General features: G+C 40.0%; 1 protein-coding gene across 6 annotated transcripts in view; it reads right to left on the bottom strand.

The window, feature by feature from the left end:
• LOC135585719 (uncharacterized) overlaps positions 1 to 27,131 on the bottom strand; it is a 45,665-nt gene extending 18,534 nt beyond the window's left edge. Inside the window, exons 1-10 of one of the 6 annotated variants that reach the window (XR_010491614.1) lie at positions 26,877 to 27,128; positions 26,032 to 26,130; positions 25,381 to 25,898; positions 24,193 to 24,385; positions 23,679 to 23,849; positions 23,160 to 23,260; positions 22,948 to 23,016; positions 22,816 to 22,856; positions 21,975 to 22,053; positions 21,520 to 21,574 (exon numbers count right to left, since the gene is read on the bottom strand). Coding sequence is in view for 3 of the 6 variants with exons in the window: in XM_065127611.1 (XP_064983683.1) it covers positions 22,007 to 22,053; positions 22,816 to 22,856; positions 22,948 to 23,016; positions 23,160 to 23,260; positions 23,679 to 23,849; positions 24,193 to 24,385; positions 25,381 to 25,898; positions 26,032 to 26,130; positions 26,877 to 27,044 (1,407 nt within the window). In the remaining 3 variants the exon portion in view is untranslated. Of the gene's footprint in view, positions 1 to 21,403; positions 21,575 to 21,974; positions 22,054 to 22,815; positions 22,857 to 22,947; positions 23,025 to 23,159; positions 23,261 to 23,678; positions 23,850 to 24,192; positions 24,386 to 25,380; positions 25,899 to 26,031; positions 26,131 to 26,876 lie in introns of those variants that run through there. The other 5 variants (XR_670804.3, XM_065127616.1, XM_065127611.1 and 2 more) reach the window with 5 other exon arrangements.
• Positions 27,132 to 27,404: the final 273 nt, after the last annotated feature.

Raw genomic sequence — 27,404 nt, 5'->3', positions numbered from 1 at the left:
GCTCTTACCTCTTTTTCTTTTGAGACAAGCAAGATCACAATCATTATGTGGTACAAACACTTAGTTGCATAAATATCATATAAAGTTACTTTATGAAACGAAGTTCGATTTTTGTAAATAGAAAGAGGAAGAATTCTTATAGAAATGATCAGTTCAAACATACCAATGATCCATGAATCAAATCTCTTGTTTTGTGAATTGCAAAGAGAGGGAATAAAAGTAAATGATCTCGAAAAAGAAGACTCAATTTTCAAAAGTCGAGAAATCCAGAAAATATAAAAGAGGAACTCATGCATAAGAATTCTAAAGAATAACCATTATTCATTTGGATAATTTTCCTCTTTAGTAGAAGGCAAAAAAAAAATAAGAGATCAAATAATCATTACATCATTAAATCAAGCATGATTTCATTGAATATAAAACATCTTCAATTAAAATTATTTTGTTACCGATAGTTCTAATTCTAATGATCTTTCCTTTATTGTTTTGTCTAGAGAGCTTTATGAAGTATTAGCATCCACCATCAAGATACAATCTCTTGCACCTAACTTGTGATTGTAAACATATCTACAAGAAAGGGGGTTTTCTTTTATGTATCCATTTTACCTTGGGTTCCTTATAAATATATCTACCAAACTAATCATTTTCCATTGTGTCATTTAAGGTTCATTTAGGGACCCAAATTAATCTATGTGGACTATACCTCTTAAATGAATATTTATGAACATAATGTTCAAATTTGTAATAAAAGTTACATTTGTTTCGGGGTGAAATATGTAAAGTTAGGCCTTTGACAAAGATGGTTGGCTTTTGATGAGTCACAAAGCCGATTTCATCTCTTCTATAAATATGATCCCTTTTTGCTATGATCATGTTTAAGGATTTGCTTCCTATTTCAAATTTTTTTAAGGTTTCATGTAGTAGCAAAATTTCCTTTTTAAGCATCTGTAATTCTTTATATTTTGTACAAGGAGGCAATATTTCATTATCCGGATTAATATTTAAACAATTGAGTTCACTGATAAGAGAGGCATGCTCCTTTTTTAATATTTTATACTTTTTACTAACTATTCTAAATTCATCAAATAAATCATAAAAAGCATTCAACAATTCATCAAAGCATAAATGGGCTTCGATTGAGTTACTTACCTCGTCGCCAAACGTCATTAAAGCGTAGTTAGCAACTTCATTATTGATTGACTCCTTATCTTTGGATGTGCTTGAATTGTCCCAAGTAGCTTTTGTTGAATCTCGGATTTTGATGATGAAGTCAATTATCATTTGTTATCTAATCTATATGTTAGATAAGTGTGCAAGATTAACTACGATGGAAGTAAAACATGCAGCAGGAGTTGCGCCGGAGTCAAGACCATGATCACATTGGAGGTTCGAGAGTTCGACGGAAGTTCGGACGGTTATCGGAGGTTCTGCGGGAACAAATCCGAGAAGTCCAGGAGTTTACCAAAGAAGCTCATTGGAACTCGCCAAGTCGATTGACGCACCAGAGCAAGTTGTAGTAAATGTCTTAAGAAATATCATAGTTAGCATGTAGATTAAGCTAGGAATGGGAGGTGATCCCATTAACTTAATATGGGGGCAATTGGGCCCTTGATAGACCCAAATTAGGCCGAATGGATCAGCCCATTCGGACCCAGATTTCCTGGCTGGCGATGGCACCGCTTAGGTCGACGGTGGCACCGCCCAGGAGCTCAGTCTCCCAAGAAAGCTGGGCGGTTCAACCGCCCAGTCAAGCGGTGGCACCGCTTGGGCTCAGTCTCCGAGCGAGACTGGGCAGTGGAACCGCCCCAGTCAAGCGGTCGTACCGCCCAGTCTAGAGGTAGGACCGCCATGTCACGGACATAGCTGGTTTTGCCTAAGTCGTGCGGCACCCTTGCGTGTCCGTCCGCAAAGGTCAGCCTCCCCGAAGCCTCCCATTGTCCATTAGGACCAACAAAAGAGAGAACGGGTTAGAGAGAACGCCTCAATCGGGATCCATAAGCAAACATCTTCGAAAAATACTTCATAGACAATGCAAATTACAAACAGACTTTACAAGCTCTGAACAGTTGCACAACAAAGGGTAAAATGGTCCATTACAGATCAAAAATCTCTCGCACGTGTCCACATGACACAACCTTTATTTACAAGCCTAAAGAGGCCACCAACCCAACTAAAATGGGACTATTAAGCCTTCGGCCGCCCCTCTACATGTTGTACAAGGCATGAACATGCCAAAAGATACGGACATACATAAGCATTACATTAAACATCTTGTTTAGAAGTTTGTCCGTGACATTCTCCCCCACTTATTCCTTCGACGTCCTCGTTGAAGCCTTTGTCGACACTGCAACTCCTCGCCTTTGCTGAGTCTTCAATCTTCTGCTCCAGCTACAATGCGCCTCTTGGCTCCTAGCTGCTCTCCACTGCTGTTTTTGAGTAGTCGAACCTTTGATCCGCCATGCTGCTTCAACTCACCAATGACTCTGACTTTGGTGTAGGGTTGGCTGAGTTGTGTTGATCCTTGTTGATTCCTGCGGATCCCCCAGATGAAGGAAAAGACCATCCTTACTGCGCCAGTCTCTCAAATTTTTCATGCTGCTTGAACTGGGTGGATGCTTGTTGGAGCTTTAACGAGCATCATCTCGCAAACTTCTGAAGTTTTGGGTCCTTCCTCCACAAAATTCGCTCATTGACTCTTCTTTCACTTAGTTGTCACATCCAAGTAGGTTCGCATCACTTCCGCTTTCGATTGACATTTCGTTGGGAAATGAAGCGGACAATCTACTCTCAGTAGCACTGATCACCGTTGGTGAGGATTTGACAACTATTGTCTTTTATTATCTTCGAAGGGTCTTTGAACTTGTGTAGAGCTCCTCTGCTGGATAGATAAGAGAATTGGGGTACTCGGTTTCGCCCAATCTCTTAAGAGTTGAGAAGGCAAAGGTTACTTGACTTCGTCCGCCTCCTCGAGGTTATACTCCATGAATCGAGCTGGTTACTGACCTTCGCCTGCTCTTTCCTCACACTTCTGAAGCACTTGAAGTGTTTGCACTCCTTGCGTTGAGTTAGTTACTGTGATTCACCTTCTCAATGCCATCGAACTTCTGGAATGGAGGAAGTTTTCACCCCAACTTGGAGTAATTCTCTCATAGGTTTGGTCGCCTCTGGGATTATACCATCTTCTCTATCAACCCTGCCGCCTACTCGACTGAGTAGCAAAGGTACAGCACCGCGTACTGCCTACTTCGTTCCTTGGTTATGCACTCTTACATGACCCGAAGTCCTTCACTTTCGGCTATCTTGATGAGAAGCTCATTGACACCGGTCTTACGAAGTTCCTCGGCCTCTGCCCTTCGGCCTTGTCTCGGTACTTGGAGATTGCCTCTGCATGCTCCACCTCCTCGGCCCCTTTCACGACCAAGCGCTCTCCCTCCATGAGAGCAAGGGATCAATGACTTTCACGGAAGTCCCGCCTCTGCGGTACCATGGCGCTACCATGCCCATGGCACTACTATCCGTCGCCTCGCATCTGCATCCCTTTTCTTCACAATCAGTAGATATGCCTCTGTGGCACTCCTCCAAGTCCACCTCCATTCTAACTGATGCTTGATTTTGGGTAGCTAAGTCCCTCTAGACTCGTCGTCGCTTCCTCGCCCCTTTCGACCCCCTGCTTCAACACCTCTGTGTTCTCCAAGCAGTCTGTTTGGTCGATGGAAAGACAGACTGCAACTCCCATGCATGGCTTCTGCCATCACATTGTAGGGTTTGCACCGATTCTATTCTCCTTAGCTTCCTTGGTAGCAACGTTCGCTTACTCAGCCTTGTCTTCTGACTTGCCGGGCTCTCTTAAGCGAATATGAGCTCTGGAGCAGTCCAACTCTCCAGCTGCTTCGATCATACCTCTGTATGATCAAGTCCCCCCCATGGAACTCACTGGTACTTGCATTCGAACTTTTCCCTTGGTGGAACCCAACCCCCATATGCTGATTACCAAGGTTTTCATCCGATACAAAATTCGATGCACGCACGGAAGACCCGCCTCTGCGGTACCATGGCCTTCACTCCTTGAATCCATAGCCCTTCTTGCTGTCGTGTTGTTCACCGAAGTGGAGCTTCCAGTAGCTCCCGATCATACCTCCATATGATCTAGTCCCTCCCGGGAGTAATTCTCTCATAGGTTTGGTCACCTCTGGGATTCTACCGTCTTCTCCATCAACCCTACCGCCTACTCCACTGAGTAGCAAAGGTACAGCACCGCATACTGCCTGCTTCGTTCCTTGGTTATGTACTCTTGCAGGACCCGAAGTCCTTCACTTTCGACTATCTTGATGAGAAGCACATTGACACCGGTCTTACGAAGTTCCTCGGCCTCTGCCCTTCAGCCTGGTCTCGGTACTTGGAGATTGCCTCTGCATGCTCCACCTCCTCACCCCCTTTCACGACCAAGCGCTCTCCCTCCATGAGAGCAAGGGATCAATGACTTTCACGGAAGTCCCGCCTCTGCGGTACCATGGCGCTGCCATGCCCATGGCACTACTATCCGTCGCCTCGCATCTGCATCCCTTTTCTTCACAATCAGTAGATATGCCTCTGTGGCACTCCTCCAAGTCCACCTCCATTCTAACCGATGCTTGATTTTGGGTAGCTAAGTCCCTCTAGACTCGTCGTCGCTTCCTCGCCCCTTTCGACCCCCTGCTTCAACACCTCTGTGTTCTCCAAGCAGTCTGTTTGGTCGATGGAAAGACAGACTGCAACTCCCATGCATGGCTTCTGCCATCACATTGTAGGGTTTGCACCGATTCTATTCTCCTTAGCTTCCTTGGTAGCAACGTTCGCTTACTCAGCCTTGTCTTCTGACTTGCCGGGCTCTCTTAAGCGAATATGAGCTCTGGAGCAGTCCAACTCTCCAGCTGCTTCGATCATACCTCTGTATGATCAAGTCCCCCCCATAGAACTCACTGGTACTTGCATTCGAACTTTTCCCTTGGTGGAACCCAGCACCCATATGCTGATTACCAAGGTTTTCATCCGATACAAAATTCGATGCACGCACGGAAGACCCGCCTCTGCGGTACCATGGCCTTCACTCCTTGAATCCATAGCCCTTCTTGCTGTCGTGTTGTTCACCGAAGTGGAGCTTCCAGTAGCTCCCGATCATATCTCCATATGATCTAGTCCCTCCCGGGAGTAATTCTCTCATAGGTTTGGTCACCTCTGGGATTGTACCGTCTTCTCCATCAACCCTACCGCCTACTCCACTGAGTAGCAAAGGTACAGCACCGCGTACTGCCTGCTTCGTTCCTTGGTTATGCACTCTTGCATGACCCGAAGTCCTTCACTTTCGGCTATCTTGATGAGAAGCACATTGACACCGGTCTTACGAAGTTCCTCGGCCTCTGCCCTTCAGCCTTGTCTCGGTACTTGGAGATTGCCTCTACATGCTCCACCTCCTCACCCCCTTTCACGACCAAGCGCTCTCCCTCCATGAGAGCAAGGGATCAATGACTTTCACGGAAGTCCCGCCTCTGCGGTACCATGGCGCTGCCATGCCCATGGCCCTACTATCCGTCGCCTCGCATCTGCATCCCTTTTCTTCACAATCAGTAGATATGTCTCTGTGGCACTCCTCTGAGTCTACCTTCATTCTAACTGATGCTTGATTTTGGGTAGCTAAGTCCCTCTGGACTCGTCGTCGCTTCCTCGCCCCTTTCGACCCCCTGCTTCAACACCTCTGTGTTCTCCAAGCAATCTGTTTGATCGATGAAAGACAGACTGCAACTCCCATGCATTGCCTCTACCATCGCGTTGTAGGGTTTGCACCGATTCTGTTCTCCTAAGCTTCCTTGGTAGCAACATTCACTTACTCGACCTTGTCCTTTGACTTGCCGGGCTCCTTTAAGCGAATATGAGCTCTGGAGCAGTCCAACTCTCCAGCTGCTTCGATCATACCTCTGCATGATCAAGTCCCTCCCATGGAACTCACTGGTACTTGCATTCTGATCCTTGTGGAATAAACTCGAATTGTGAACCCTCCATGTGTGGCCTCTGCCAATACATCGCAGGGTCTCTTCCACCTTCGATTTTGTTCGCTCCTTTGACAATCGACCTTCATCCCCCCCACTCTTGGGTCACACCTAGATGAAGCACCACTCTAGGACAGTCCATCGCTTAGTAGCTCCCGAAGTCCACCAACTTCACTGTAATTTGTGCACCATTGTCTGGATCCTGGGCCTCTATCCCTACCAGCACAATCTTCGCTATGCACCGCTTCCTTCATGGCAACTTGAATGGCAACACTGTGGCATATTCTTCAAGAGTACCCGCCTCTACGTCCTCTTGCCCCGTGCTAAGGCCTTCTGAACCCAACTTCGCCTCCGCAAATTGAGTCGCCTTAGTTCCTCCATCAAATGCTCCTCCAAGATAAGGTGCATGTGCCCAGAAGCTCCCTTCATCTTTGGCACCATGCAAGATGAGTCCTCTCTGATAGAATGAATGACCCATAGGACAACATGATTCTACTCTTGCCTCTGCAAGAGTTCATGTCCTTGACCTCTGTCTAAGGAAAGCACTGTGCCTCCGCTCCATGTTCCAACTTCTATGCTGGCTCTCTTCATGCGGCTTGGGTACTTCGCCAAGTTACACCCAAGTTGCTCCGCTCCTCATATTTGCATTGAGTCGATGGTGGCCCTCGCGCCCACCATTCCATGGGTCAGCCCTCTCTTGAGTCCGATCTCCATATCGACTCCAAGTGTGCCTTCATTTGGGTTACTTTGGGTCGCTCCCCCACTTGATCTCGCAATGCATCCACCAATGCATTCTCTTAAGCGAGATCATGCGACGACTCCTCGCCGCTTGCTCAGTCCATTGAGCTTCGTGGAGTCATTGTTTGTTGAGGTACTCCTCCTCAACATGTGAGGTCCGTCTCACATGATTCTCCCTCTGGAGAACCGGGACTTATCCCTCCTGGATAACTGTCCCGTTGGAGCAACATCTCTCTTCGTTTCGGAGACCACCATCCCCTTGGACTACTCCGATCTGCTGAACAAACTGTGCATTGTTCTGCCTCCTGCAAACACAGTTGCTAGATTGCGACTCCACGTCAATACAGCCCCCGCTGCACCACTCAAGGCCTAGCAACATGCTGAACTCATTGCACACTTCAGCCTCCTACGGACGTATCCTTCACATGCCGAAGAGAAAGTTTCAATGCTCCATGGCGCCGAGTTTCGGTTGCCTTGGGATGGCCACGAACATTCCATCGTCCGCATACAAGCCCATGCATGAGTACCAAATTCTTCGAGTTAGCAATTCCCCTCACCTCTGTGAGCTTTGCATAACTCTTTTGGTCGTTGAGCAACTCATTCCACCTTGCATGGTCTCATCCTTTACCAAGCGCCTCGCTTGCCTTGAGCACCATCAAGTATGGTTGTCAACGTTGAGTCGTAGCTCAAACTCAACCATCCCAACCTTTGTGCGCTCCACATTCTTCCAAGCTTGCCTGTTCTCGTGGTGCCTCTTGCGCGAAGGGTTGGCCATTCCTCTGAATGCCAATGTCAGATGCCCGCTCCTCTGAGCGACTCCTTTTCCCTACATCTCCATGCCCGTTTTCCCCCAAACGGTCGCGCGTGTGCTGACTACCCTCAACGCAGCCCCGCTAGGTCCCCCACGTTTGCATGCTAAGTGTTTCTGTGAGTGCTTGTCCCGCTCTGATACCATCTGTCACGGACTTAGCTGGTTTTGCCTAAGTCGTGCGGCACCCTTGCGTGTCCGTCTGCAAAGGTCATCCTCCCCGAAGCCTCCCATTGTCCCTTAGGACCAACAAAAGAGAGAACGGGTTAGAGAGAACACCTCAATTGGGATCCACAAGCAAACATCTCCGAAAATTACTTCATAGACAATGCAAATTACAAACAGACTTTACAAGCTCTGAACAGTTGCACAACAAAGGGTAAAATGGTCCATTATAAATCGAAAATCTCTCATATGTGTCCACATGACACAACCTTTATTTACAAGCCTAAAGAGGCCACCAACCCAACTAAAATGGGACTAGTAAGCCTTCGGCCGCCCCTCTACATGTTGTACAAGGCATGAACATGCCAAAAGACACGGACATACATAAGCATTACATCAAACATCTTGTTTAGAAGTTTGTCCATGACAGCCAGGACCCCGGAAATCCGGGAGATGACATTTTTTAGCTCCAAATTCAAACCAGTTTGGGGCCTATATAAACCCCACCCTTTCCTGCATGAAAGCGCACCGAAAATCCAATCTTACTCTGATTTTTAGAGCTCAAAAGTGTTGTAAAGGCTAGAAGTTCTCCTCCCTCTTTTCTTCTAAGTTTTGATCTTTCAAGAGAGGAGAGAAAATTCTGTATGGGTTGTCTCCTAAGCCTGTCAAAAGGAGTGAAACTGTAAAAGGGTGGTTGGCCTTTGCCTATTGAAGGAAGGCCTCTAGTGGATTTCGGTGACCTCATCGGAGGAGGTAGCCAAAAGTGGATGTAGGTCAAGATTGACCGAACCACTCTAAATCTCGATTTGCATTTACTTTCTATTTTCTATCTTAACTACAAACTGCCTCCATAGCTTTACTTTAACTACACTTCGCCTAATCTAAGTTAAAGCAATTTCCGAATCGGCTTTCTTACCAAAATCGTTTTTATCGTACGAACGTCGTTTTAAATTATCGAAAGTTTTCCGCTGCACTAATTCACAAACGATTAGTGCTCTTGATCCTAACAATTGGTATCAGAGCGGGGTTAACTCTCAAATGGATTAAAACCCAAGAGAGATGGCATACGCCGGAAACTAAGAGGGCCACTCTATTACACGTCCACCCATGTTCAATGGGACGGACTACACCTATTAGAAAACCCGAATGAGGATCTTCCTTATTTCAATGGATTTTAAACTTTGGAATCATGTCGAAAATAGATTTTCGAAGTCATCTCTTCCAATGATCGATTGGAGTGAATTAAAGAAGAAGACTTTCGCTCTTAATGCAAAGGATATGAATGCCTTATTTTGTGCGCTTGATAAAAATGAGTTCAATCATGTTTCGGTTTGTAAAACCGCATTTGATATTTGGCATACACTCGAAGTGACTTACGAAGGTACAAGTAGAGTGAAAGAGTCAAAAATCAATCTTTTGATACATTCTTTTAAACTTTTCCGAATGAAACCGAGCGAGACTATTGGCAACATGTACACCCTTTCACGGATGTCGTCAATGGTCTAAAAGGACTCGGCAAAATTTTTTCAGATTTTGAGCTCGTAAATAAAATTCTAAGATCCCTTCCTAAGAGTTGGGACCCTAAAGTCACTGCTATTCAAAAGGCTAAAGATTTAAGCAACTTCCCTCTTGAAGAACTAATCGGGTTATTAATGACCTATTAAATGACTTGCACGGCTAATGAAGAGCAAGAAGACATCCTTCCAAAGAACAAGAAGGATATGGCACTTAGAACTGTAGATGACCACTTAATAGAAAACTCAAGTGATGAGGACTGTGATAATGACTTGGCACTTATAACAAGGAAATTCAAAAAATTCATTAAGAGAAACAAGTTTAAAAATGACACAAAAAATAAATTTGAACCTAAAAAGGACCAAGTTATTTGCTACGAGGGTAAAAAGATAGGACACTACAAAAGTGATTGTCCCCAAGCCAAGAAGAGAACATCAAAGAAGAAGGCGCTCAAAGCAACGTGGGATGACTCAAGTGCGTTTGAAGAAAAGGAGTCCAACACCGAGCAAGTTGCTCATTATGCCCTAATGACCATTAGAGAGGAGGTAACAAATTTAATTGATGCAGATTTATCATTTGATGAATTATTAAATGTCTTCCATGACTTATTTGATGAATGCAAAATAATTAGTAGAAAATATAAATTATTAAAAAAGGAGCATGATAGTCTTATTAGTAATTTCGATAAATTAAAAACTGAATATCATGATAGTTTAGCTCCATATATAAAATGTCATGATATAGAAACTCTCCAAAAAGAGAACTTGCTACTTAAGGACACCTTGAAGAAATTCGAGGTTGGTAGCAAGTCTTTGAATATGATCCTTGCAAATAAGGGTCACGTTCCCAAAAGAAGTGAAATCGGATTTGTGAGAAGTCCTCACCAAAATCCAACCACCTTCATAAAAAGCCCTATCTTACATGTTCGGTACCAAAGCAAATGCAACTTTTGTTGCAAACATGGACATAAAATGTATCATTGTCCATTCAAGAAAATTAACCCGAACAAACTGATTTGGGTTCCTAAAGGAACCATGATAAACTCTATGCAACATGATAAACAATGTAGATTAGTTTTTTAGGCACCCAAAAGTAAATGGGTACCTAAAAATCATAATTTCTTGTGGAAATGTACACCATCAAAAGCTAGGAGCAAGAGATAATATCCTGCTTTTTGGGCACTCGATATTCATGACTCGAGATCCAAAAGAACACGTAATGCTCTCTAGCCTAAATAGTAAAAAGAGGATTAGAAAATTAATATTACAGAGTGATACTGATACAATCCTGTTTGATCCCTCAAATTTCGAAACTCATAATTCTCCCTTCACATACCCTCCAGATTTCTGAACTCATCGAATTGATTTCCTCTTTACCTTCGGATCCAACTATATCTTGAACTTACGTCTTGTAAGCAAAGTTTGTCATAAACTTGTGAAGCTTACTAACTTGGATAATAAGTCATGAACATGTCTAAAATTATGTACGACATTTAAAGTAGAGTATGCGCGTCACAAGATCTATCTTGAACGTATAAAATTTCTCATCTTGAAATGGAAACTCTTACGTAATTACAAAAATAAAGTTGATTGCTCCATAAATGAAAACTCTCCTAAAGTAAAAAAACATCCTAATCAGCCCATACAACCCCCAAACAAGTGCTCACCGCCTGTAGGCGGTGGCACCACCCAGCTGGCGGTAGCACCGCCGGTTGTCACGGGTTGCAAGCGATTGCACAGCCCAGCCAACGGTGCCACCGCCCGCAACTTTGCCCCCTTTTAAACCAAGCTAGGGCCAGTGGTGGAACCGACCCCAACTCACTCCCCTCTCCTTCTAGCAGCTCCAACACTTCTCCACCTCCATTTCTTCTCTTTAGCTGCCCAAATACTGCCCATTTCAAAGAAAAGATCAACAATCTCTCACTCTCTTGAAGATCTCACTTAAGGTATTCTCTAAGAAGCTCTTGATTTTTGTTTACTCTTACTCATTACTATCTTCTTAAATAGCAATAGTTATAGGCTCGAGAAGATCCTCTAGGGACAAAGAGAAGAGGAGATTATAAGAAGACTTTGATTCCACCCTTTTCGATTCAAAACTTCATGCCCAAAAATTTGCTTCCATAGAGTTTAGAAATGTCCATAAGGGAAAGTATGTTGATCTAAATGAACTAAGTAATTTAGAGACAATTCAATGGTTTGTAAATTTAGATCTACTCCCAATACTACAAATTAGTGAACCCATCTACCCAAGATTTGTTAGGTTATTTTACAACAATCTACAAGTATATGAAGAAGAAAGAGTGTCTACCTATCTCTTAGGATAATACATTTCCATTACGGATAGATTCATTTGCGACATGATAGGCATTCCCGTAAAAGATAGAGGTCTTTATTTTAGAGGATTGTGGGATGATGAAATAGTTAGGACAACCTACGTCGAAGCCCTAGGAACAATTTTCGGTAATCCCAACTTAGTGATAGTTCCTAAAAGTTGTGAGCATCTACTACCACTAAACACTAAAGTATTTCATCATATTCTAACTAGCATCATTCTCCCTAAACAATACCATCATGATGAAGTGAGTCAAATAGAATTAGGAACCATGTATTGGATCATTAAAGGACATAACATCTATTTTGGTTACCTTATCCAATAGAACATGATAGAAATATCTAAGAAAGATATGATGCTTCCATATGGTGGTATAATCACTAGAATACTTAAAGCCTATGATATTCCTATACCACCAGATGAAGAGGTAATAAAAGTAGATAGGTTTAGCATAATAAATAAAAATCTACTTCACCGATTGAGATATTTTTATAGAAACGATAATTGGGTTAGAAAGCTTAGAAGAACCGATCCCCCTCAATCTGAACCTGAACCAGAAACACCAATCTTTAGGGGTACTCAATCTCCTCCGATCTGTCCCTTTGAGGAAACACATCTATTTGAGCAAGCTCCTGCATCATCTATTGAAGACATGGGGATTCGGATGGACCGATTTGAACAAAGACAAGATCGATTTGAATAAAGATAAGATCGGCTTGAACATCGACAAGATCAAATCCTATCTGAGCTGCAGCAAATTCAACAATAATTTGACTCCTTATTTAGGCATTTTAATTTTTCACCTCCTAAATGAACTTGTATATGTAAATGTGGTCACAATTTCTTCTTGTCTTGTTGTAATAATTATATTGTTGTAAACTCTTTATGCTACTCACCTTAATCATAATGCCCCTTGCCTTGATAACTACTAATCCTTGATATGTTTTACTTGATGTATTATTTGGTGAGCATATGCAGAGTTAGGAATATTAACGTAGATTGAACATCGTTTTCGGATTTTCCTTGAATCTCTTTACACTACTCGTTTTCAAAATTTTCTTGATCACTTAAGTTTCACGTTGAGATTGAATGCTTCTATAACATGCTTACTTTATAAGTTGAAAATCTTGTGCCTTGATTTCCATGATGAGCATGTTATACTCTCATTATGATTTGGGAAGATTTATACATCGAATTCTGAATCCTTAAGCACTATAAAATTGTGTCCGAATGCATGAACTTGTTAAGATTATTTTTCGGACTTTTTTGATTTAATGATCAAATCACTTAATTTCCTTGATGATTTTACACAATTACATGCCTTAATTACATGTTGGAAATTATGTGTTTTGGATGCAAAAATTTTCATGATAATAAGCATGTTTTATCTTCATTTTTTAATTTGAAAATCTATAACAAAACCTCGTCTGAATGCATGAAAGTGTTAAATTTCATTTTCGGATCTTCTTGATCCTAACAATCGGATTTTCTCGATACATTATTCTCTTCCGGACTTAATAAACATGTCATATCGAGTTTGATTCACATTATTGATTTTTGACATATGGAATCAACTAGCAAACGTATCTCTCATAGACTTATCATGTGAAAAATATCTTTCGAGAAATGGATTTGATTATTCCTTCTTATATCTTTTAAGAAAAAGTCTTACGTGCAAGGATTTGATTCATACACATATCTTGATCCTTGTAAAAATGAAGCATGCTTTAATATCTTATCAATTTTAACTTTATTCGGATAAGCTCACAAATGACTTTCCTCCTTCATGCAAAAAGATAATAACAAATAAAAAGGAAGAAATAATGAAAGTTCTCTCCATGTCATGTTTTCCTTGAGATATTTGTATAATTGGTATCATGTTCCTCATTGTTGAAAAATGACATAAACCGAGTTAAAATTTGCTTATATCGTTCTCCTTTTTGTTGATGACAAAGGGGGAGAAATATATGAATTGATATTATGAGTGCCATATTTGAATGAGAAATATATGAATTGATGCTATGAGTGCCATACTTAAATTTGAATTATGTTGAGATATCAAAAGCTTGCATCGAAATATATGATAAATTGATGATAGAATTGCTATGATTGCAATATTTGCACTATGCCATATTTGCACTATTTTATTGCCATATTTGCACTATGTTAAGATATCTAGAGCATACATCGTAATTCTACAAATTGATATCTTGTCATGTGATGAAATGCTATGAAACGTTTGTATTATGTTAAGATATCAAGAACTTACATCGCAGTTTTACATGTTGATATCTTACCATATGATGAATTGCTACGATTGCTATCTTTCACATTTGAAATATAAAACCTGAAAATGGATGTTAAGCCTTGACATCATTTTCATATAAATACATCATGATAGGAATCATGATGGGAGTATTGATAAGGTTAAACGATCTTAACTTATCAATATGTCTCTTGAATTCAAAGGCTTTGAATTCAAGAATGACTTATCTCAAGTATGGCATATAGATAGGGGGAGTTAAGGTTAACTCCGTTATCAATTGATTGTCATCATCAAAAAGGGAGAGATTGTTGAATCTCGAATTTTGATGATGAAGTCAATTGTCATTTGTTATATAATCCATATGTTGAGATAAGTGTGCAGGATTAACTACGATGGAAGTAAGACATACAGCAGGAGTTGCGCCGGAGTCAAGACCATGATCACGTTGGGGGTTCGAGAGTTCGACGGAAGTCCGGACGGTTGTCAGAGGTTCTGCGGGAACAAATCCGAGAAGTACAGGAGTTTGCCAAAGAAGCTCGTTGGAACTCGCCAAGTGGAATATCGCAAGTCCAGGAGTTTGCCGGAAGTCCGCCGGAGCATCGCTGAGGGTTCGCCGGAAGAAGCGATTGACGCACCGGAGCAAGTTGTAGTAAATGTTTTAAGAAATATCGTAGTTAGCATGTAGATTAAGCTAGGAATAGGAGGTGATACCATTAACTTAATCTGGGGGCAATTGGGCCCTTGATAGACCCAAATTGGGCCGAATGGATCAGCCCATTCTGACCCAGATTTCCTAGCCAGCGATGGCACCGCCCAGGAGCTTAGTCTCCCAGGAAAGTTAGGCGGTTCAACCGCCCAGTCAGGTGGTGGCACCGCTTGGGCTCAGTCTTCGAGTGAGACTGGGTAGTGGAACCACCCCAGTCAGGCAGTAGCACCGCCAGAGCTCGGTCTCCGAGTTCTGTCAGGCGGTCGTACCGCCTAGTCTGGAGGTAGTACCGCCAAGACCCCAGAAATTCGGGAGATGATATTTTTGAGCTCCAAATTCAAATCAGTTTGGGGCCTATATAAACCCCAACCTTTCCTACATGAAAGGGCACCGAAAATCCAATCTTACTCTGTGATTTTTAGAGCTCAAAAGTGTTGTAAAGGCTAGAAGTTCTCCCTCTTTTCTTCCAAGTTTTGATCTTTCAAGAGAGGAGAGAAAATTCTGTAAGGGTTGTCTCCTAAGCCCGTCAAAAGGAATGAAACTGTAAAAGGGTGGTTGGCCTTCGCCTATTGAAGGAAGGCCTCTAGTGAACGTCGGTGACCTCATCGGAGCAGGTAACCAAAAGTAGATGTAGGTCAAGATTGACCGAACCACTATAAATCTCGGTTTGCATTTACTTTCTGTTCTCTATCTTAACTACAACTGCCTCCATAGCTTTACTTTAACTGTACTTCGCCTTATCTAAGTTAAAACAATTTCCGAATCGGCTTTCTTACCGAAATCGTTTTTATCGTACGAACGTCGTTTTAAATCGTCGAAAGTTTTCCGCTACACTAATTCACCCCACCCCCCCCCCCCCCCTCTTAGTGCTCTTGATCCTAACAACTTTTAGTGCCTACTTCTTCTTAGATTGCTTCTTCTTCACTTGGGGATATTTACTTTTGAAATGCCCCGACTTCTTGTATTCATAGCAAATTATTTGGTCATTTTTAAGTTCATTTTTATTTTTAATGTCATGTTTAGTTTTTGTTCTTTTTTATGAATTTTTTAAAATTTCTTGTTAGAAGTGTTGAGTCATCATCATCATCATCATCATCATCATCATCATCATCACTTGAGTTTGCTCTCAAATGGTCTTCTTCAGTGTAAGTGTCAAATCCTTTTTGTTCTTTAGAAGGTTGTTGTCAAGTTCTTCGTGTGCATTGCACATCATTTCGTAGGTCATCAAAGACCTGATAAGTTCTTCGAGTAGAAAGTTGTTCAAGTCCTTGGCTTCTTGAATTACAGTTACTTTAGGATCTTAACTCTTTGGAAGCGATCTTAATATCCTATTAACAAGTTCAAAATTAGAAAAACTTTTACCAAGTACTTTTATACCATTAATGACATTCATAAACCGGGTGTATATGTCTCCAATGGTCTCGCTTAGTTTTATACAAAACAATTCATAACTATGAACTAAAAGATTGATTTTTGTCTCCTTAACTCTACTCGTGCCTTCGTGTGTGATTTCAAGTGTATGCCAAATGTCATTAGTCATTTCACAAATAGAAACTCGATTGAATTCGTTTTTATCCAAAACACAAAATAAAGTATTCATAGCTTTGGCATTCAAAGGGAAAGTCTTCTTCTCTAAATCATATCAATCATTCATCGAAAGAGAAGACTTTTGAAATCCATTTTCAACGATATTCCATAACTCAAAATCCATAAAAATCAAGAAAATTCTCATTCTAGTTTTCCAATAAATGTAGTCTATTCCATTGAATATGGAAGGACGTGTAATAGAATGACCCTCATAATTGTCGGCAAAAGCCATCTCTCTTAGGTTTTAAACCAAATCGAGAGTAACCTTGCTCTGATACCAATTGTATGCCAAATGTCATAAGTCATTTCGTAAATAGAAACTCAATTGAATTCATTTTTATCCAAAGCACAAAATAAAGCATTCATAGCTTTGGCATTCAAAAAGAAAGTCTTCTTCTCCAAATCATACCAATCGTTCATTGAAAGAGAAGATTTTTGAAATACATTTTCAATGATATTCCATAACTCAAAATCCATAGAAATCAAAAAAATCCTCATTCTAGTTTTCCAATAAATATAGTCCATTCCATTGAAGATGGGAGGACGTATGATAGAATAACCCTCATGATTGCTGGCAAAAGTCATCTCTCTTGGGTTTTAAACCAAATCGAGAGTAACATTGCTCTGATACCAATTGTTAGGATCAATACGGTACTAAGAGGGGGGGGAGGTGTGAATTAGTGCAGCGATAAAAATTACGTTGATTTAAAAATTTTCGTTCGATAAAATCGTTTCGACAAAGCTCGTATCAAAAAGTAATTAAAGTAATGACATGGAGTAAATGTAAAGTGTAGAGTGCAGCTAAGTAATGAAGGAAAGCAGTAAGGAAAGAACACACCGGATTTATAGTGGTTCGGTCGTTATGACCTACGTCCACTTCTAATTCCTCCTCCGTCGAGGTCACCGACGTCCACTAATGGTCTTCCTTCAATAGACGAAGACCAACCACCTTCTTACAAAGCTTTCTCTTTTTCACGGGTTTAGGAGACAACCCTTAGAAGCCTCACACCTCTTCTCTAATGATTACAAAGCAAGCTGAAGAAAGAGGATGAGGACTCTAAGCACTTTTACAACACTTTTACACCCCAACACTTAAAGATTTTTTCACACTTTTCTATTCTTTTTGTTACCTTTCATGCATAAAGGAGTGGGGTATTTATAGGCCCTAATGGTTTCAAAATTGGAGCAAAAAAGTATCACATCCCAGATTTTCGAGGTACTGATGGTACCATTGCCATTACTGGGCAGTACCACCGCTTGACACTCTAACACTGAGCGGTACCATCACGTAGTCTGGTGGTACTATCGCCTGACAGAGCCTCGGAGACTAGGTTCTAGTGGTACCACTGCTTGATAGGGCGGTGCCACTGCATGGCAAGGCTCCAAGTAGCCGAGTAAGCCTTCCATCCAGCCCAACTCAACCTTGTCTTGGGCCCAGTTGGCCCCTATTTGAGTTAGTAGGATTTCTCCCAAACCTAACTCAAATTGAACCCCTAACTACGATAATTAAAGGCATAGACAATTAAAACGTAAGTAATCTTCGTTGTCCGTCAAGTTAATTATTCATCCGAACTTCTAATGAGACTTTCGGCAAAATTCCAGCGAACTCTCATCGATCTTCCGACAAGCTCCCAATCTTCCGGCGAGCTTTCACTACATCGTCTGATCCTTCGGTGTATCTCTCGATTCATCAGACCCAATGCTTAATCATTAACTCCGACTTAACTTCGATTCTTCTTTAATCGCTTTGTCTTTCTTACAATCATAGTTAGTCCTATATCACTTATCTCAACATATGGATTAGATCATTAATTCACCAATTGATGTCATCATCAAAATTCGAGATTCAACATCTATAATCTCTCATCCATCTAATATCCCAAAGACCGCATATTGGGCATGGTAACATCAGGCCTATATGAAATCCTGTCCGAGTCAAACTCTAATTGGATTCTCCCGAAAAATTCCTCTCTCAATCCGAACGACCCTGGCCAAGGATTTTGTCTGAGCGAGCACACAGGATATTCCTCTTACGATACCGAGAGTGGATGATCCTCTATTGACACTCAATTGCTTTTATAAAATTAGCTATCATTCCTAGGAACCGATTGTACCAGATATGAAACTTTCAAACCTGTAAGTCTAGCATTAAAGAATTGAGTACTTATACAAGGCATCTTTGGTGTCTCAAGTCTAGGGACCAAACACACAACTAGAACTAAGGAATCAATGTCTGACGTCAAGTATCATTAACCATATAGCATTCCGTAGGCGGATTAATTAGTGAACTCATTCTTCGATGAGCACATGCACTGTACCTCTAATGTCCCCATACGATGGATTATGAGATCAACCGCCTCAATCATATGGATGAGTATATAACGCACCGGTCTATCCGATTATCTCGATGTCCTTCTCGAGTAACCTATGACCAAGATGATTTAGGATCTTTGTTTAAAGGTGAATCGATCTCATTATCATGATCTCATCACGATATAATTTTTATTGCACAGATCCAAGGATATCATAATATATATCTAGATAATATGTGATAAAATGTCAATAATAATATGCAAAGATATCGTCGCAATATGTCACAGGTGTCATCACTCATGTGATTAGTTTATAGGGCACCTATAACTAACAAAGGGAACTTTGGAACTAGGGATACTAGCATGGAAGAAAAAGATTAGTTCTACTGTCTCTATTGCATGCTAAAGAATATCTCCGACATGAGCTACATCAGTTCTTGGTAGGGTGATAAAGTCCTCTACATTTAAGACATTATCGATGCCCATGTCTTTCGGTAGCTCGAGGGCATAGGCATTATCACCAACCCTTTGTAGTAACTTATAAGGACCTAAGCTCCTAGCATATAATTTTTTTTTGTCCTAGTGGGATATCTCGCAAGACAAACCCTTACCATCACTTGCTTTCCCTTCTGAAAAGAGTAATACATAGGGTGCACATCTACTGACTTATATAATTTATTGCTCAAAGTAATCTTTCATCCAATCTCATCATGCAACTTACTAATGTGTTTAACAAAAGATCAGCAATGTTTGAGGACCGAAAATGGGTGAGAAGAGGGGCAACATCGATAGGTTTTCAAGATTGACAACCAACAACAACCAAGAATAGATTAAGACTAGTTGAGCGATTTATGGTACTACTATATATAAACTCCACGATAGATAGTAGCACCCTATCCAAGTTAGTTATGTGATCTGCTAAACATCAAAGTAAGTCATCCAACAACCTATTGACCACTTTGATCTGATCATAAGTTTGGGATGGTATGTCAAGAGAAACATAAGTTTAATCCCTAATAATTTCCAACCGTGAAACCTAATGATCTCTTTAAGAAATAACTTGACCATATGAGAGGCATAGAGATCATGGAGTAGGGATAATGTGCAACATCTTCAAAAATCGAACAACAAAGATAAAATCGTGTTTGGCAACAATACGAGGAAGGCCCAAAATAAAGTACATATTTATATCTTTTGAAGTTACTAACTACTTCCGCCTATTTGATAGGGGTCTATTTTTTTAATCAAAAACCATCAATTTTTTAATCAAAAACTATCAAGCCAGTTGTTTGAACTGAAACCAAATCCAGCAGTTCGAAATTGATAGTTCTGATTCCCAAACCTAGGAACCAAAACCAAATTGCCCCTAACCGGTTCCAGTTCGGTTTAGAACTAACGAACCACTAGATTGGTTTCGTTTCAATTCCGGCTTGATTTGATTCCGATTCAAACTAAACAATGATCAAAACTACCATGAATGAACTTGATTGAACCTCAACAAGTGTGACCTCGGTCTCTACTAAATCTTTTAGTCGATGTCAACATATTGATTTTCCTACTCCCCATGCTTAGAGACATCATACAGATCTCCTTGCCTTACTCCCTAGTCTCAAATACTTGAGTGCCTAGTATTTATAGCGAGCTTAATGTGTCAATGGAAAAAAATTAAAGAAAAAATAACTGGCCATGTCCTGATCAGCACACCCACCAAGATGATTATCATGTAATCGACCCAGCACTGGCTCCTACTATACCAACCATTAGCCCAGAGTAGGGGCGGAAGATTACTGGAATTCCTTCATCACCATGAGATGAGGAATGCTGCAAATGAAATATACATTCAAAAGCATCGTTTTGATAGCTCTTTTCGCCTCAAAAAGTGTCAGTGTCTACCTAAAGATGCTTTGGGTGGCGATCCAAAGTGTTCCTTGAGCAAATGTTTTCATCATGCAATTCCTTCAAGCCATTGAAATTTCCCTAGAGAAACTGTGGTACTTTTCCAGTGGTATCACAGCATCATCGAGAGTTCAGCACAGGACTACATGTCCACACTGGTCGTGGGTTGAATGATGGTTATCTGTGTGAGATAATACACTTTATGCGTCAAACTTTTCTCATTTGACCTTTGGAGATTATTAACGACAGAGCATAAAACAAGAATATGAATATATATCATCGGCTCATGAGTCAACTTCTAGAGGACCAACAGTACAACCCCTGGCAAGTCTTATGGTTGAAGTTCGGCCATCGTCCAAAATCATCAAAACTCCAAAAGACTTTGGTCAAAGATTATCATCAACCCTATTCAAAACCAGCATCAGGTTTTGTTACCTCACTAATAAGCCAATTAGCTTGTTCAACTCACGATGATCTGAGTATCTATTATCTCCCTACCTAATATGCCAATTAGCTAGTTCAATAGGATGTACAGAAGATTCAAGTCACCAGCAAAAATTTTGATTTGCATCAATCAAAACCACCTTAGTTAGCATCAACTGAAACCAACTCAATTAATTATATTCAGCAGCTACATACAATATCCAACACCAAAAATAGACAATCAATTCATGCAACAGAAAAGGGTATTTGTTTTCATCACCAAGTTCAGGATGAGTGAACCCTAAAATGTAGTTCAACAGCCCAATTGCTAGTTAAGGAAAGAGGCCAAGCTCAATAAGTCAAGCAAAATCAATTAACATAAAAATAAAGCAAAGACCTGACAAAAGTTAAAGACATGATAATCATGTATGGGAAAGGCCTGTGCATAAGCCTTGACAAGTTCACATGCAAAAGAAATGATAGAATCATGGAAGGAAAAAAACAGACAGATGTAGCAGAACAAACTATTTTAAGTGAATGAAACAAAAAAATCTACAACAAAAGCTTGCACACTGGATATATTTGCCTATTTCTACGTGAGACCAAGAAAGTCAAAATCGAAGCGAGAAAAAATACCCAAGTGTGTGCAGTTGCAAACAAATTAATAAACAGGTGTGATATGTTGGTAAACACAGATAGATCTTTCAAAAGGAGTTGATGCAGAGTAAAAACTGGTTCTCCTAACAAACCTTACACAGCAATATCTCACTTGAACTGAAGTAAAGTTATTTACATCTCCAAAACCTGTGAAAGATCAACAACCAATGGAAGTAATTGTAAGAGCTTGTGCGTGATTTTATATATATATATATATATTCATGCTTATCATATGACTTATACTCGTCACTCGCCATCTATACATTTTAGTTTATGGTGTTAAAACTCAACACTAGGCAAGCTTGAGTGTGCAAACTTATAAATGTTCTCATGCTTATTTTATGAATTTTACACATCATTCACCATTTATCCATTTTGGTTTGTGCTATTGGAACTCAGCATTAGGCTTGTATATTTTAAAAGTTTTATAGAGCAACATTTTCTCATCTCTCATTAATTTGGTTAACATTCACATGCTTGTTGGACATTGTGCTTATGTAACTGCTATTTGATCCTATATTAGTAGTCATGTAAATACATAATTTACCTTTCAAGAATCAGCAGCTTTCAGATCAATTATCAAATATGGAATGCGTAGAGGCATCGTATCCTTTCAGCAACTTCACCTGTATTCACACATTTTTGTACATGGTCAGGAGTACTTAAGTATACCTTTGGATGATAGAATGAATGCTAGAGATAGCTAACTCTGGACTTAACTAGGCTTTGCATGTATTTAATTGGTTATAAGCAGCCACAAAAGAAGTGCAGTGTTTGTTTCTCCATTTTAATGACCAACTCTTCTACCAGTAGCCAAATACATTATTTCTTTAAGCATGGTAACCAGTGCTCTATCCAGTTACCAAAGAATATGACGTATTGTTTTAGAATTGCACAACAGAAAAAAGGAAAAGAAGAAAAGTGCATTACAATATCGATATTCACTGTATCTTTTACTTGGAAGAAAAAAAATTCACCCTTTTATAACCAATTCAATACTGTTTAAACAAATAGCCTCTAATCAAACTAGACTTGAGCAGCACAACAAATAGCTGAAGTTATAATAACCCAGTCTGAAAAGCAGTGTTGTCTGTGAGAGCAAGTCAACAACAAACATTAAACTATGTAATGGAAATATTAAATGTACATGTACAGAAAATGACTTGTCAATTTTCAAGTTAGACAACTCAACACCAAGGACCTATAAGTAAACACATTGGGAGAACATGATATAGTGTATCCATTCTCAAGTCATGCCTCCTACCATCCTAGAATACATGATAACATAATACATTTGCCATAAAACCTCCATGCTAGGAGCAGGATAGAATATTTGTTTTTCAGAAAACAAGTCAAGCATTAATAGAATGGTTTATTAGAAAACTCACAATCTCTGTGCTCCTTTCCATCTTGACCACAGTCATAACATCTATAAAACACAAATCGAAACAAAAGTAAGCAAGCTAAATTTTTTATAAATGATTCTGGAAGGTGAAAAGTTCCGATCGAAGGAGCAAAACCTGACATCAGAAGATGCTCCAACAAACCGTTTATTCAATTCATTCCAAAATGCTCTGAACAAAATTGACCTGTCAGCCTAAAATTAGATATATTAAATGTTTAAAGTTACTCGCTGATGTGGCCAATAAGATCTTGCTCATCTAAATCAGAATTGTAAATAAAAAAAAGAAGCCACATTGCAGTACTGCCGTCACATAAGTTGAGAAGTTACCATGAAGGAATTGCTGCCGCGACAAGGACTGGAGGAAGTAGCCATAATTTGTGATAGTGACAATCCAGAAATGTAGTCATATAACCAAGGATATCCTTCTCCTGATCATCATCAAAACACTAGGTTGGACCAAGAAAAAAAACATCCTCAACAAAAGAGGCCACAGCAAGAAAGCAATTATACCAGAACAACGAACATATCAACATTCAACTAATGGAAGTTCAGTTGTTTCCTAATAAATGAAAGATACTGTTTAAAATTATTTCCTTATACAGACAAATAGATGATATTTGGCACTATTAAAACAAATTAATCAAGTACATACTCAATGGAGCATTTGACCTTACTGATTCACAAGAACTTTTAACAAAAGACAAACAAGCCCTTGGATCTACAGAACTGCAATAAGTTTCTCTACAATTCATCATTCTGGATAACAATACAAATTCTCATACTAAACCAAACTTCAAACATTGTATTTTAAAGGGACAACGAGGGAGAGTAGCTCTACCCTCCTACCTTGGAACTTAAAGCTTCCATTTTTGAGTGTGCACATTGAGTATTCTCCTGTAGCAAGCAATGAAGAACAGAGTACTGCTCAGAGATAGTAAGGTAATCACAAGAATGTGACATAAACTGCCCAATCAAATTAGTCCATCTGGAGGATATAAAGCCCAATAATGATATTTCCTGTTTTGTCATGAAAATAGATGATTCAGTAAGTCCGGAGATTTAGTCTAATCTTCAAACATGTAGGACTCAGCAAAAAAATCAAAACGAAAAAACAGGACAAAGCATGTCTAATTTCAAAATATACGCAGGTCTTTTGAAAAATATGATTGTCAGGATCAGTAAAGGATAAGATGTGTATTGAGAACTAAAATAGTCAAGAAGATGTTATCCATGGTTTGGGATGCAAAGAACTCCTATGCTAGTCTCAGTGGCATCCATTAGCTAAAATAGTCAATGATGGAACGTTGTCAACATTCAAAATTAATATATACAAAGATTTGTCTGTCTTAGCAATGATTACCATAATCTCAAGAAGGTGATCATTAATGGAATCTGACAAAACTTTCAATGGATCAAGGACTTGAAGCCAGTGAACCTTAGGTGTGCTGAAAATCAAATTGGCACCAGAGAGCAATCTGATAGTTCTGTTGTCTACTAAATATGACAAACACCTTGACCTCCATTGGCTCCAGAGGAAAAGCTCAGACATGCTCCTTTAGAGAAAACCAATTGCATTTTAGTTCAACAAACTCTCTAGGAATTTAATGCATCGAATGGAAATAAATTGAAACATCAAATTGGTGAGGTAGAGGCAGAAAGAAGTTCATCAGTTCAATTAAACTAGCAATCATAGAGTTTTCTTTGTCAAAAATAATTTCTTGCAGCAGTTGTCTAAAAGATATCAAAATTCCATGCCAAGTTACTCATGGTTTTTGAAACCATAGGAATTGCCTTTATAAAGTATCATCTCTTAAAAGGAACTATTTATGAAACATAAATGAACTCATAACAAACTTTGTGGGCATATGCATTGTCAGAAGAGCCAACCCAAAAGCATGAGTGTTGTGAGAAGAGATACACATAAATGCATATAATTAAATAGTTTGCATCCTAAGTTAACTATAGTCACTGAATAAGCATGCTTCGACATCATTTTCATTATCTGTAGCCTCCCAGGTAGAAATCAAAGACCTTAACCAGTTAGATAAGCACAAGTCATGGAACAATAAGTTTGGACATATTAGTTTTTTATTATTTTTTCAGTGATACCAGGTGGTACAAGTCGGTATGCTGCTCAATCTATTAGTATCATACTCATTTGACTAGTTGCTAAAACTGATATCATACCAGTATTTAAAACCTTGGCCCTAACAAATAAGGCCATGTAGTTTGTTCTATTAATTTTTAAATGGATGTATAAAACAATTGTGCTTTGATGAGCTCTTTCAATCATTCTCTACGAAATGAGTTAATGGTTCATATTTACAAGATGAAGATGGTTTCACAACAACAACTATGGTGCTTGAGATCCAATTGTGTGAATTTGATTAGCTTTCTAGGTTCTTAATGGAGAAAGGGATATGAACCAAAAAAGAAGGATAAAGGAAAATGCCACTTGCCACTAGCATTGTTGTCATTCTATGACATGTCTTGCTCTAGAGTGAAAGATATGACCCGACAAACAAATATACAATATGAAATGACTTACTTTGGCGAATTACCAGTTGATGGTTTCCCTTCCAATGAGTTCTTTTCAGGTACAAGCATGTGCTCAGTCATAAACAACTTCAAAATTGAATCTAAGCCCGTCTCTGCTGAGGTTATGCATAAAATAGAAGCTTGCCTCTGTAAAATTTCATGAATCAGAAAGCAAGAATAATGGGCAAAACTATAGTCCATGGGTTCTGGCATAGCAGGATTGCAACTTCCGGCCCTTGAAACACCAGAAATCTTTGAAGTGCTTGGTGTTGATGCAGCTCTAGTCTTGACAAAGTTTTCCCTATCCATAGAAACTAAATTTAGTGATTCCATCTGCAACATTAAGATGTCCGTGTATACAGTAGAATTAGCATTCCATGTCCCATTAAGGTCATTAACATCCATCTCAATGACTGCTGTTAAAAGAGACGTCAGATGTTTAGCTCCCATTATGTGACTTTGAACTAAACATTCGATAACCAAATCTCTTGCTCTAGAAAGAGATGTTGAAGTCAGATGGACCAGACCCTGCATTCAAATATACAAATGAATTAAGATTTCTTTCGAAAGTTTGATCCATCTGTGCAACTAATTATGAAAAACTAAAAATGAAAGCTTAGCTAAATTGTTTATTATTGATAACAGTGTCAAGGAATATCACCTGCGGACAAAATGGATTAGACATCAGATTCCTCAAAGCTGCATCAAGTTCCTTCATTGAATTGTCAAAATGACAAGAGTCATTTATACGCTTAAATACCTAAGAATAATCGCAGCAACCACCATGAGACCATGAGCAACGTAGATCTAATTTTGAGCTATGTGCAAAGAAAACAAGCACATGCACACAGAGGTTGCAACAGTAAGTTCCAGGGTTTTCCATTGGCACAGCATTTTTCAAATATATTTCCTGGAATATTATCTCTCCGAAGCATTTCTTAGATTCCTTTTCCATTTGGTGATGGGGAGATTAAACTTTTGGCAGCTTAACAATACTAACAAAAAGACCATTGAGGATGGTGCTCCTCTCAGAATTGCTTTCCAAGAGAATGGTTTAAGTTTCAGAAAACCTCCCATTGACAGATTTTTAATTTGTGATGCTATCAATGATAGACTTCTTCTGTACTGAAAGAACAATTGTTGATAGCATTTTGTGAAAGAATGGGGCTGCTCTCACTAAATATTTTGAGAGGAAAGCTGACATAGTAATGCACTTGAAGCTTAGTTTGAGGGAGAAATCTACTTCATCCAGCGACCTAAGACTTTGATTTCTTGAACTCACACACTGGCTACTTATAAGAGGATTGAAATACACAGCAGCAACGAATGGCAACTATTAAACAACTTTTATTGACTCCGGATCTTGAATGCAACCACAGGCACATCCAGAAGGCACGAGCGAAGGCCAAGCGAAATCAAACGGCGACAAGTTTAAACAGACAAGAAAAGAAGGGTAGAAGACAACATAAAAGGAGGAAGAAAAGCGATGGGGATTAGGGTTCATACGTCCTGGAAGAAGAGGCCCCATCGGACAGCGTTCTTAATGCTGGGGGCGTCCCAGACGGCGGGGAGACCAGACGACTGGTAGCCATTCGCGAGGATTAGGATATCGACGAAGCCCTTGGTCAGTTGCATGAGGTCCCCAAGAGTGATATCGGGATGACACCAACTCATCGCGCTTCGCTTTCCCCCAAGTCGATCGACGAGAAAAAGATGGGCAAACAAGAGAGATGGCGGAACGGTTTCGAGTTCCAAGGATCAACTGAAAACGTATGCCGAGTCCAAACTCCGTCCAAGGGAACGGATTCAGGTCCCAAGGATCAACTGAAAACGTATGCCGAGTCCAAACTCCGTCCAAGGGAACGGATTCAGGTCCCAAGGATCAACTGAAAACGTATGCCGAGTCCAAACTCCGTGTAAGGGGAACGGATTCGGGTCCGAAGGATCAACTGAAAACGTATGCTGACTCCAAACTCCATCCAAGAGTGTCGTTCATCAGAACTTGCATCCTTTCATTTGTTTGTTTGTTTATTT

The sequence above is a fragment of the Musa acuminata genome, chromosome BXJ1-3 (assembly GCF_036884655.1).
Source record: "Musa acuminata AAA Group cultivar baxijiao chromosome BXJ1-3, Cavendish_Baxijiao_AAA, whole genome shotgun sequence".
Classification (NCBI taxonomy): Eukaryota; Viridiplantae; Streptophyta; class Magnoliopsida; order Zingiberales; family Musaceae; genus Musa; species Musa acuminata.
The sequence above is the reverse complement of the archived record's forward strand: the minus strand, read 5'-3'. Positions and strand labels throughout refer to the sequence as shown.